The sequence below is a fragment of the Hyalella azteca genome, unplaced genomic scaffold (assembly GCF_000764305.2).
Source record: "Hyalella azteca isolate HAZT.00-mixed unplaced genomic scaffold, Hazt_2.0.2 contig3106, whole genome shotgun sequence".
NCBI classification, from domain to species: Eukaryota; Metazoa; Arthropoda; class Malacostraca; order Amphipoda; family Hyalellidae; genus Hyalella; species Hyalella azteca.
In genome coordinates, this window is record NW_025933359.1 from 85,783 (window position 1) to 99,846 (window position 14,064).

The 14,064-nt window shown below is 38.6% G+C and overlaps 1 protein-coding gene across 1 annotated transcript; it reads right to left on the minus strand.

Moving 5' to 3' along the window:
* Window positions 1-481: 481 nt before the first annotated feature.
* Window positions 482-2,378, minus strand: LOC108682531 (keratin, type I cytoskeletal 9). Its single transcript, XM_018171720.2, has 2 exons — window positions 2,346-2,378; window positions 482-1,827 (listed from the first exon to the last, which is right to left on the minus strand). Exons 1-2 carry the CDS (start codon window positions 2,355-2,357, stop codon window positions 640-642), a joined length of 1,200 nt encoding a protein of 399 aa, XP_018027209.1. The 5' UTR covers window positions 2,358-2,378; the 3' UTR covers window positions 482-639.
* Window positions 2,379-14,064: the final 11,686 nt, after the last annotated feature.

Genomic DNA, 14,064 nt, shown 5'->3' on the forward strand with positions numbered 1-14,064 from the left:
AGGCCGTTATTTGTGTTTCAGTTTCTGAGAGGCCATTATTTGTGTTTCAACAGTAAAAGTCCATCTGTCTATCTCCTAGAGTGCAAACGAGTTACGAGTTTGTCGGCCCGAAATTACGTATAAATCTTAAAACTTGGTAAAATTACTTAGTAAGTCATCAGAAAATTTGTCTATCAATAATGCTTCTCGGCATCCTTTTAGCGTGAGCTAGAGAATGAAAATTGCATGACCAGCAGAAGGCCTTTGATAATAATTAGATAGTTGCTGCCCACTAATTATTTACTTTCGCTGCTTGTTAATTACATTCTCGCTCTGCTTCCATTGAATGAAAAATGTACTGTGGTCTGGTATGAAGTCTACAATTTTTTATCAGGAGTTTCCATTATAAAGCTAAATAATAGAATGGAGAGTTTCATCTGTGCTGCAGAGTTAATTATAGTCAATTTCATCGCACATGTGGTAAGTGAATAAAATACTAATCCTGCGCGTATCATTTTAATTATTACAAAATAAATAAAATTTTAATACTTATTAAGCTTTGAACGGTTGGCACGATGTGTTTTGCACAAGAGCATTCAAAAGTGTTGCACAAATATTATTTTGAGGGGAAAAAGCATTGACTTTCAAAAGCCCTGGCGTCTATGGACGAGAGTAGGCTGTGGAAGGAGGCAGAGGTTGTGACTGGCGATGCAAGGGTGCAGAATAATCGTTACGAATAGCTCCTCCAAATCCACCACCAGCAGCTCCACCAAATTCACCACCGACAGCTCCGCCAACTCTACCTCCAGCACCTCCCACAACTCCACCGAATTCACCACCTGCGCCTCCCACAACTCCACCAAATCCACCTCCTGCGCCTCCAACAGCACCACCGAATCCACCACCTGCGCCTTCGACAGCTCCACCGAATACACCACCTACGCCTCCGACAGCTTCAACGAATCCACCTTCTGCGCCTCCGACGGCTCCACCGAATCCATCTCCTGTGCCTGCGACAGTTCCATCGAATCCGCCGCTGATCTGAAGTTGGCCATCCCCAGAACCGTGGCCATCGCCAAGGTTTCCTGGGTTCAGCTCCTGGTTAGAAGCACCGTCGATAACTTCACCCTGCTGAGCAGACTGAGCAAGTGCCTCACGCAGATCGATTCCTCCTGGCAATTTCGGATTGTCTCCTTGGTCGTAATTTACAAAATAAACTTCTGGCTGGGTAGGATTGGCAGGAAGTTCGATGACCTCTTGTTCCAGAGCCCCAGATTTTTCATTGAGCACGTACACTAAAGTCTTCTGCTGGGGCGGTGGCAGTACAACGGGCTGAGCGCCTTGGACCTGTTGCTGGGTTCTGACGAAAACAAAGTTGTAATCAACCTTAGGCTGGGGCAAGGATTTCGGGGCCAAAGTCTCGATCCTCTGTGCTGGAGGAGCAGCGTACACAAATATCCTCCTGTTGATGATCGGGCGAACGCAAGAACCGTCAACATGCCGAACTTCATCCTCGCCACAGCTCTGGCCCAGTTCCACTGGAGCTTGATGGTTCCCTTGGTTGCCGTTAGATAGGAAGCCTCCGTTCAGAGAACCTCCTGAAGATAAGACCTGGTCGTCGTTCCTCTGCAAGTCTTGAAGATTGGGCAGCTGCTGCTGCTGCGGCTGTTGCAGGTTTTCGCTCCTCAAGTCGAAGCCGGAGGAAAAACCGATGCCGAGACCGCCACCCGTGCCAAGTCCCGAGTTACTCGAGGCGACCCCAGCCGAGGGGTTGAAAGGCCGGGAAGGAGCACCGGTATTGTAGCCCTGAGGCTTGGCCGTAGCCACAACCACAAAAGATGCTAGGATCTGCAACCAGTTAGAAATTGAGGCTGAGTCATTAGGTCTATTTTTCGGCAGATTGTTGAACCCCTTTTTTATCTGTATAAAATACGCCGATTTCACAACGAGAAATAAGGAGACCGAGAGAGAGAAGCTCAAACGATACCTGCGTTGAAATTTAGTCCGTGTATCACACAACTAATTTTAAAATAAATTCTAATGTTGGACCATGTTGACTGTTATCAAACTTGTATGTTTAGCTTAAGCATAAGATACAAGAAACATCAATCATATGAATCAAGCGATCAAGTTCATCATGTATTAATGTTCGTGCATAATGTTTTACTCCTCAATAACATTTTGAAACGTTCTAAATCTCAATGAAATGATTTCTCATATTTCAGATCATTTAGAAATTTTTTCCCTCTTCACTTACAGAATATTTTGACTCTTGGCTCTTGATTTCATTCAATTCACCAGTGACCTATGTATATAAATTTACATAAAAACCAAGCGCTATCGCCCTGATGGCCTGTGCTACTCACCAGAAACTTCATGCTAGCTTAAGGGAGTCTCGGGAATGAGTGAGGGTAGTCTTCGCTGTGTCGTCTTATATAGGCTGCAAGAAGCTCATGAATGATCGTACCATTGCCATGACACTGAACTTCTTCCGCTCGTTTTAGGTCATCCTTGCGCTCCTCTTTATTTGCGCGACAAAAATTTCATTTTTAACGATAAATTCAATTTTTCTGTGGTAAAAGTTTATTCGGGTGACACATCCGATTTTCGTGCCGCAGATGTTCAAGAGAAAATTTTTTTGGTGCGGCAAATTTATTTGCGAAGTGAAATTAATTTGATGCGCGGAAGGCCACAGCCAAGGAAACTTGATGTGTGCGTTGGCTAAAGAATACAGCGATGACTCGAGAAACATTTAATAGAAATATGAACTCTTATACGACAGCTGCAGTGCTATTGAACTTGACACTTCAATGTCTGTTTTCTCCTTGTTTGTAGTACGGTCATCACATGATCTGATTCTTTTCATGAATGACTTCCTGACCTGAGTTTTTTGGTGATTTCAATTTCTTTCCATTTACTCATGCCGACTGCAGATTTTCATGGTGTGGGAAACTTGATTTCACATTTAAGATTATGGGATCCTGTCCAACAAAATTAGAAATGCCATTAAATACAAATCCACGTGAATGGGTGTCTTTGGATGCGGATATTTTAGATCATTAAATTAAATATTCGTTGATGTTATTGATGGTCCCATTGAGCTGCTGACGAGAAGATGACGTGGCATTTTCGTATGGAACCTCAATTTGCTCACCTACACACGATCTCCATCATCAGCCTGCAGCGATCGTTCAGATCAGCAATCAGAACAGATGGATGGCTTTTATTAATCAATATTATTTTACGAACTGGAAACGTTGAATGCATAATTTAATATTTCAGGTATGACCATTATTTTCAAAAAAAGTTTCGTTATTTACTACTGTAACGATCGTTGCATAATATTTCGTTATTTCGTGGCATGTGTACTTAATTTTATTTTTTCCTCAGCATAATAATGGCAGGTTTACCCTTCCGGCTGGCCTTTTCTTTCCATTTTCAGCTTTATTAAAAAGTCTGGAGCATTCAAATATTTAGTGTAAAGATAATTTACGAACGATTTTATGTAATTTTTTTAACATTGCATCGAATTACTAGCTATATTTTAAGGGGGCGTCTGGGGAAAAAAAGGTCCATTCATTGACGGATCTTCGTGAAACTTCGTACACATATGTGATAGAGCGAAAGAGTAAAATTTTGCTCTTGCTAAAAATTAAAAAAACATGAAATGAAAAGAAAACGGCAGAAAAGGTGTCCCTTATATATCTATCTCTTCCTTCAATTCACGTGCTACATCATCAAGAGAAGTATTAATGTCACTTAATTGCTTAAATCGCAAGTTGACTAAAAATTTAAAAGCAAATAATAGTCCACAAAAATTCATATCTTTATAGAAAACGTTTCGGAGTCCAGCTCCATCGTCAGTTCGTAGAATCTAGAACATACATAGAAAGTCACAAGTTAATACAATTGAAAGCACAGAACACAATTAGAACCTAAATATTAATACAACTGAAAGCACAGAACACAATTAGAATCTAAATTTACAAGTAATAGGGCATAAAAACCTATCTATTCACAATTTCAAGGGGATAGGAGCTCACAGCTGAATTTAAACTGGGCCTAAGCTTAAAAATGTACAATGATTCTAAGATACGCAAATCTGAAGTACCGGAGGTAGAAGCTAACACCCGAAAGTCACTGTACGGTAGTAGCTTCTACCTCCGGTACTTCAGATTTGCGTATCTTAGAATCATTGTACATTTTTAAGCTTAGGCCCAGTTTAAATTCAGCTGTGAGCTCCTATCCCCTTGAAATTGTGAATAGATAGGTTTTTATGCCCTATTACTTGTAAATTTAGATTCTAATTGTGTTATGTGCTTTCAATTGTATTAACTTGTGACTTTCTATGTATGTTCTAGATTCTACGAACTGACGATGGAGCTGGACTCCGAAACGTTTTCTATAAAGATATGAATTTTTGTGGACTATTCTTTGCTTTTAAATTTTTAATCATCAAGAGACATATCATTCGATTTGAAAGAAAAAAATATCTATCGACTCTTAAGCCCTCTTTTCGATTTATTATTTTATTTTTTTTTTATAAGATTTATTTGAAGTTTTCACCCCCTCCCCCATAGTTTTTTTAATATATAATCCAAACCATGCACAAATCAGGAAAAAGGCTTCAAGAGTCGCAAGATATACGTTTTAAGCGAAATTAAGGTTTTCTTTTCTTCTAGGTTACAATCTTTACTGTGTAGATTTGTTCTTCATGGTGACTTTTTTACATTATTGAAGCTTACAACTGATGAGGGAACTTGTCTCCGATTGGTTTTTAACGAGTTCCTTTCAATTTTTTCGGGTTGCTAATACTCGGTTGATTCGCAATTTAAATTGAGAAAATAATGCTATAATACCAATTGATATATTATTGGTATTTACGATTCTGATAGTCGCCTTTATAGTGCGTAAATAGTTCGTATATAATACGAATAACGTGAGCATAGTAAGCTTATCTCTTAGCAAGGCAAAGCACCTGCATATAAAATGCTTTCGAAATCGCCATGTTTTGAATATTAATAATTATGCCAGGCGGAAAATTTTATATTGATATTTTTTATTCATTAATTTAACCCATGACCTACTTCTTCATACTGGTTTGCACAAGACGCCGCATGTGGCCATGTCTATGCTCCCTTATGTAATGTGTATACCTACACGCAGGAGCCATGCCATGCCATGTGGTCATGTTTATGCTCTCATGTGTATGCATTCATGACCACATGGCAATCATGTATATGCATGCATGACCACATGGCACTCATGTGTATGCATTCATGACCACATGGCAATCATGTATATGCATGCATGACCACATGGCAATCATGTGTATGCATTCATGACCACATGGCAATCATGTATATGCATGCATGACCACATGGCAATCATGTCTATGCATGCATAACCACATGGCAATCTTGTCACGTGTATGCATGCATGACCACATGGCAATCATGTATATGCATGCATGACCACATGACAATCATGTGTATGCATTCAGGAATATAGGAAAATATTTGTTCCGCTTTTACGTTGATGATTTAAATCTCGAGTATCTGATCTGCTCGTTTATTTGCAGTTCTTATCGTACATTTTCCTGCAGATTTAGGTTATAAAGCACGCGTGAGAGAAGTTTCTTAGTTGTATTAAGTTGCTTGTAAGACTTGCACAGCTTTAACGGACAACTGCGTTGATCGATGAAATATGTTACAGTTTGAAATGTTCGTTTAATTTTTATTGTTGATGATATTTTATTGCCCTGTCGACATTCTTCTTTGCACAGGACATCTCTAGGATATATGCTTTTTAGCTCTCACCATAACTGTCAAAAAATACTTGAAATAATTTTCCAATTAAGTCAAAAATGTTCCATCCACAAATTGTAAATTATGAATAATTATTGCAGCTAATATTTTCCACTCACAACATAATTTTTCCGAACTCTTATATGAATATTTAACACAATTACGAGACATGTCACTGAAGCTTAATTGACGCCAGCGCGACGCTTCCCCGTGAAAATTTGCAGACGCGGCAGCTTCTGATTTGGAGTACCAGAAGCTGGGGCGACTCTAAATTTTGTTAGGGTTGAAGGCGACAGTAGCGCCCGCGGCAGCTGCCCGCGCAGTTTCACTGGTCAGGCATGGGGCTCAGCGCTCAACCGCAGCGCGCGTTACGAGTGACCGCGATAGGAAAAGTTTTTCTCTAGGTCACATGAAGAGTTATGTTACGTTTACGTGCCTTAAACTACTTACCCGTAATGCTTAGGCTATCAGGGTACTTTGGTAATAAGGCACCACGATATTTTGCTTAGTACTTGGGTGAGTGCTTGAAAAGTTTTACTGTAATGAAAATGTTTTGCGTTGCACATGCGTGTTTTCAAAGGTACAAATTTATTACCAAATATTTTTAATGCCCCAATATTTCGTGGCTGTTTCATTTACATGCCTGTTACATTTCCATACCTGTTACATTTCATGAATGTCACATTTCATGCTTCCGTTTTAGTGGGTACAGTTATTATTCAATACCATGCATTTCATTCAACACTATTATTTCTGAATACATGAGTTTGTTTGTACGAGTGGTTTGCGGTCAGGATGCTACGTGCGACTAACCTCGTGACGTCATCAGCGTCTAAGTGCTGCACTAATTGCACTTCAATTCACTGGCGGCACTTCTGCCTTTTTTCACGTGTTATTTGGAACGCGCATAAACTCGTGTAATTGCACCGATTTTTATTTATATCATATAGAATATAATTTTCTTGCACAAAAGAAACGTGCAGTGATGTTCGATGGTAAATTCTACTTAGATGCTGTAATCTACGTAAAAAACTATGATTGCCCGCAAGGAAAAAAAATGTACGGCCACCAGCTAAGGATTCAGTACAGTTTTTCCTCGAAAGTTTGTCTAGAGTCTATTGAATGTTTTCCAGGTCACGCGTCAGCGCATACATAGAATACTTGCACATACGAGTATTGTGAAGTTTTTAACATTGCGTTTCTTAACTTCATCGTTGAGTAACTTGTGTCTTAAATATATAAACAGAAAAACGTGAGGATTCAGTAGGTAACTCCAAGGATCTAATCCCTTTATGTCCCATGTTTTTCTTCCTCCAAAGGTTGAAAAAATGCAAATAAACTGAAACACCTTATTAGTATCTATTAATATTAAAATAATATAATATAACTATAAAATTTTTCGGTAAACACATTTCGCACCTGAAATTCATATCATACGACTTCAGACGCAATTTTATTTCATGAATACACCTATTATTTAGCGAAAAATATTTTTGGCTGTTGCTGGAACTACCTCGACTTGCGCTTTCACCCCTCGAGCCTTCATCGCGTAGAAACACTTAACAAACTGAGTGACCTTATAACATCTAAAGATTATGTTGAAGGGCATCAAATGTTTAAGAAATATGTGCGATTTTCGTGCTGTATCTGATGCGACTAAATCGCCTTTTAATGCTGTCAGTTCAGAGGTCACATCATGCTGTGCTTTGCTCTACGTACGTTCTGTATATACGCGTGCACAATTTCAATGTTCTGCATTACAGCTTAGCTAAGCGATTGATGGCCACGGTCGAGCGACAACAACGCATTGCAATAGCGCTCCGACTAATTAAGTGTTACAAGAATAAAGACAATATTCCTATTGTGAATCATCTCGCAAATGGCTAAATCAGCTGTCTTTATTTTTGGAAGTGTATTTGTCCCGGTAAAGGCCACAGCCTGAACACCTGACGTTGCATGCATGCAAAATAAGTCAGCATCGCTGGCCTCTAAATGTGAACGGCTTTGTCGGAGCAAAAGTGGTTCTGGTGAATACTAAGGTAAGGTGTTGGTATTAATAGTCAGTACGCAAGGTGTTAATAAATTACAGGTAAAAATTCTATGGGAAGAAAAAAGTTGAATATACTGGACCTGTGCTGGTTATTGATGAAGTTGATCGTTAATATTATAGGAAGTAAAGGTGAAGCCTAAATGTCGCTAGCAGTACAGGGTATAGTAGAGGAAAGTAAAACGCACACACACACACTGGCCTTGAATTTGGAGGAGTTAAATGGTTAGAAAAGAAGGTTGTTTTGCGAGCTGGTATGAAATTACTAGGTTGCCCCTGAAAAGTGCTAATGATCATTTAGTGGAAGAAAACCTGTTAAGTACTAAGGCAAGAAACAACTATTGACAGAATTGGTTTTGAGTCAAACATTGAGACGGGGGCCTTGAATAAAAGCATACCGGTGAAAAGGAGCAATTTACGTGCTAATAAATCCTTATGTTCTGCGGTGAATAGTGCAAATACAGGAACGCTGGAATGATTGACATTCCGTGTACTATGTTAATGCCGCAACGCACTTGAAATTACATCAGTTGGAAAAATGTTGCTTGGGTTCAAATGAAGCAATGATTATAATTACCAATCAAAACTAAATTCGCTTATGAATTTGTTTGAGCCAATAGTTGCTCGTAACAACTTCATTAGAAATTACAATGCAACAAATATTATTTTAAATAAGCTGATATCCTTATGAAAATTTGTACTGAAATAGAAGTAATTATTTCCATGCCAATAGTCGAATGACTCTTGAATAGGCGAGTAGTTTTGCTGATTACACGAAAATTCAGCTTCCGTGTAGCTATTCCGTTCAGCTCTACTTACACATGTCTAGTAATGCATTAACTCAAAATAAGTTCATATACTGAGTTTCTTCCACTTAGTCTATTTAGCCTTTTGCCCTCGGACATATTCGTAAACGATAGCAGAATTTGTCCAAGCAGGTTGAATGAAGACCAAATAATTTGTTTTATTGTGAATTTTCTTATTATTTGTTTTAATTATCGAACAATATTTTTCGTTTTCTTAGTCCGATATGATATTTCCGATTTAGGACATATTATTAATCGTATCTAAAATTTTTAAATGTCTCAACAGATTTCGCAGATATCTTTAAATGTCATTGGGAAAAAAACACGTCATGACAGTAAAGTGCAAAACAGGAAGGCATTTTCCCAGCGTCCAAGAATTTTTTTTTTCAATACGAATTCTGAGACAATTAAAAATTTTCCAAAGTTAGGGATTGCATGAATTTGAATTTAAGTTGAAAACTGACAGACTCAAGCCGCTGTGCAACATATTTTGTGAATACTCATATATTTTGTGATGTGATGCCTAGCAAGCGGAAATATTTTGTAGTTTCGGAATAGGTAGTGATATTAAAATTGGTTTCCTCTTCGAAAAAGTGTAGGCTGAGCTCTGGGATAGATCTTGCAACGCTTGTGTTCATATTTCATTAAGAAATATATCTCAACTCCGACGTAGGTTGTACTTACGTATTAAAAAGCCCGCCTGCATCTGTCAGTGACCCTGCCTTGAATGGTAGTACATTAGCAGTCATTGCAGTTGTTGACCTTCGTATTTCAACGAGGAAAAAAGTTGCGCAAGATCCAGCCGAACCCAAAACGCAGTCCCATTCCTAGACTTTCCCTTTCTTGCGCTCTCCTGCGAGTCATGATGTGTGCCTGAATACCAACGCTCCTCTCCCGCCGCTGCCGGATCACTGTGAACTTAGCCTTGTTCTTAGAGATAAATTGTGGATAAATTCGTTGATGAAATTAATGATTTCTTTGAAATCATGTTTCATTTATATTAAGATTGTTTTTTTTTTTGACTGAATATGGGTATTCATAATTTTTTTCTAACTTTGTCATGTATTTTCTTTTCATGTATTTACTTTACTTTTTGTCATGTATTTACTTTTACAAAGTTAGAAAAAAATTTTAGACTTTTGTCATGTATTTTACTTTTCAGGTAATTACTCACACTTTTTTCGAAATCGTGACCATTATCGGGAAATTTCCAAGCCATTTGTCATTGTTCAAAATGGTTCAATTTCACTTAGAAAATTTATTTCGGCAAGGAACGCAGCCTTTGCTCACAGGCAGCGCTGTTTGCGGACCATTCAGTCAAACACACACTTCGCCGATTATTGATGGCGCTTACACCTGAAACAAAGGCTTCTCAGATGGTGTCTGGGCTCGTGGTCAAGGCGTGCCTCTCCCTCTTGATTTTATTCGTACGTTGTGCTCACCTAAAACATCTTTTTGAGACCATTTGCGATCTGCCGTGTTAACTCAAGTGACTCGACACTCTTGAGCCCGAGATCAGCAAACTGCATGGAGACGTCAAATGCTCGAACTTCCTATTCGGTATAAATCATTTCTCTTTTTTGGTTTGACATGCCCTTATTTGGTGAAATTTTATTCACTCAATTTTTATTATGTTATTTTGTGTGCATAATTAGCACTCTATCTTGGGAGGATAAGCTCTTGGTGGAATTTTATTTGCATGTTCGGTTTTCCTCAATTTTTATTATATTAGTTTGTGTGCATAATTAGCACTTTATCTTGAGAGGAAAGGCTTTTTACCATCGACTATTTTGTATTATATACTCGTATTTTATACAAAGATCGTTTCCGGCGCTCGCTTGATTTCAATTTTCAATGATAGAGTTAAATAATTCTAGGTTCAACTCTCAACAATTTTTCAAATTTATTTTGGGGGGCTTGGCCAAATTTGATTTACCTAATGCTGATAAATGACTAATTTAAAAAGTACCAATCATTTCCAAACAATGTGGCCAGTGGCCGAGAATGAATGCCTCCACTCTCACTAAGCAACAACGAATTGCAGAAGACGACACTGCATCTAATTAGGAATAAACACGCTGTGGCCTATTTACGCGATACTCCAACCTAATAAGTTACAGGTTAGTTAAAAAGTCCCAGCAGGTGACTGAGGTTCATAAATCACAAACAAGTTATATTTACAATCCCTCTGAGATCCCTGTATTGTAGGAGTTTAAGATGCCAGTGAGATATCAGATCACACTATGAGGTTTCAATTTCTGAGGCATTCCACCTTACGTCCTAGCCGTTGAGCTGGCAGTTCACATGTGAATACAAGAATTTTCTGGGGACGGAAGCGTCATGACGACAAAAATATAGTTTTTATAGAGAAACAAGATATCAGCTGTAAACTGCATGATTGGTTATGTGGCATTCACGGCCACAGAACTCCACCTGACCTTCGCAAGAGAAACCTGCATCCAATCTCATTAAGTTCAAAGAGTTAATAATTAGAGATCTCAGTATCACTTCCTGGAATTTCATGTTCACTGGTATCTTGCTTCCCAGGTAATACAATGAATAATAAATCGTTCCCTCAAATATTTTTCGATCGTTTTCTACTCAACGTTGTTTCTCAACTTCCATAATTTCTGAGAAGAATTACTCTAATTTCTAACTTCTTTCTTTTTGCTGTCCTCACCCGTGACAGGTGTGTGTATCCATTGCCATGTCCAGATTATGGCATTCCTATTTAAAATAAAAATCACGATGTTTAATTTACGCGTTAATTGCGTTAAGTTTTCAGCACCAGCTTCTTTATAGTCTTTTGTAAATTTATTCGGTGAATCACGTGCGAGAAAGTTTAAAGTTTACTCACTTCAAGAGAGGTTGTAGAGAGGCTCGTGTTTACATCTTCGAGGAGTGCAGCCGCCTAAACAGTGGCAGCGCTCACACCGGCAACGCCAAACTGAACGCACAGTTCAAACACGTCGTAAGGAAAAACATCTTCCCAAGTGTGTTCGGCAATATTGTCTCATGGATTTGTTCTGGATAAACTTGGACTCCCCCCTTCTAGAGCATTGAAAATCTTTAAGAGTTAAATTAGGCTAAATTGGGCGATAATAATTTGTTTGAGACGTTATCACTCGAGCTGGAATTCGCCAATGCAGACGATTCTGAGATCGCGCTCCCCATGCATTTTAGGCCAAACAAAATGGAACCGCCTTTTGTAAGATTCAGGTTAATAGCTTATATTAACGAGCCTTTTGAAGAAAGGATAAGAAACATCTTTTCTTTTACCTCCGCACGTCGCACTATGAAACCTTGGGCTGAAAGGCTGACGTCCGGCCTCCGGTTGTCACAATTGCGTTGAAATGAAACTCAGTGAAGCTGAACTGATGATGTAGCGTCTGCGCTCCTTCCTCCATCTCCTCTTCACGTCGGGATAAAGAGGATTTCATTGTGCTTCCGGAGTGGTAAAATAAATGTAAAATGTTACTTTAGTGAAGTTTGCTCACACACTTCTAATCATTTATTAGAAGTGAATTGAATGAATAACCTACCAATCTGCTAACTTTAGCATTAGAATTGGTTCGAGCAAATTCATGATTGACAAAAAAAAACAATCCCTAAAATAAGTCTGAAAATTTCCCAAGTCGACTATTATTATTATTCGTTAGAATTTGCACCAATGATATTTATAATCTTTCTCCATAACAGATCGAATTCTGACACAAGGTTCGTATTAATAAGGAAAAAACTTGATGTTTCTACCTGTTTGAGATAGGATATAGAACTGATTCTCCTAGGACGCTCGATGACCCCGCGGCACACATTTTCTCGCATGACGGACGAGGATGCATCATGGCTCCCCGCCACCTCCCACGGCTTCTAAATAAAATCCTGCCGATGACAAGATGATGACAGCGTCGTTCTCACGGCCTGCGTTGCCTTGACCTCTTTATGACGTTCGTATCGTAGTCTCTCATTATCCAAATCTTTACATATTGTCTGTCAGAATTCATACTTTATATTTTTCTGATTACTTCCGGCTACTGCGTTTGCACTCCTGAGCTTCTACTGTCATGTAAAAGTCGTGTTGCAATGCATCTGTCATTTTCTGCTTTTAATTTATAGTATTTGCTCCCGTTCGCTGTTTCTGATTTAATTCTTCAAAATGTTTGTGTTTCTACTTTATTCATTACTTTTTTCCTGTTTCTTGCTGATCTAGTAACAGTTTTTCTTTTTATATTGTTCATCCATAGATCTGACTTATGTACCTACTACTTTCATTTCGATCGCTTCTATTATTCGTGTCTTGTTTTTTTTTATTAATACAAATTGATAAAAATTGATTGATTTATCCTTTACAGTTCTCCAAGTCAATCAAACATGTTTATATCTATCTATATTTTTCGTTTCACCCATGTCAGTTTCTGATCCATCTGCCAATTACTTTCCACTTTATTTTAGATACAAGAATATTGTCTGTTGCTATGCTTTTTGTCAATAGAGGAAGTTCAATGTTGATCTGTCAATGTTTTCTGTTTCAAGTCTACCTATCTAGATAGAACCAGTTTCAAATTAATGTGTTAATGCCAGTTTCTGACAATATTGATTGGTTCAATCCTGTATTTCGACATTTCGTCGCCATCCTAGCGAGCGCTTCTAACCCTTTCCGTGTTGGTTTCATTCACTCCTTAACTTCCTTTTGTAAAGATAGGAGATATATTCTCATCGGAAGCCAGATGAATATCACCTTCACTCATGAACTTAGATATTAAATCACTTGTGCACCGACGGGAACTCTCACTGTCCATTATCTCATAACTTTAGATAAGTATTGGATTGAAAAGTAGGGAAAGTGTCCCGTTGGCAAAGGCTAAGTGGTGGTCGCTCAGGGCTCAGTCTCGTTCCAGTGTCCACTAACAGATGATATATTTAAAAATGGCAGCTCTCTGTTGAATTTACTTTGTGAAGGTCACGAGAGTAGCTGAATATTTAAGGCATGTTCCGAAGAAGGCACTAATGAATTATTTTGAGTTAAAACTTATAAGTTTTGAGCTAAATGTCATTGTAAATCTAATGTTGGAAGATTTTTAGCTTAATGTACATTGAAGCAACATGTACCTCGAATGCATTGCAAATTATACAGTATACGCCAGACAGATACCTTGGGACAATTACCAAAGAATAATCTTGAATGCATTTCCATAGAAGCCAAGACACAGAGTGTTGTTCTGATCGACGAAGTTAGAGGTGTGCTGTGCCGAACTCCCATGTCAGCAGCAGCCGGCTGCCTGGTCATCTTGAATTGTGAAAATGCCAATGGAAGTTACAGTGCCGTTCCACTCCGAGACGTTGAGCCAGCGGAGGTAATAACTTGCGATCAAGTCCTGATTACTGAATACTGATCAACCACAATATGATGTGTATCCGGCCTTAA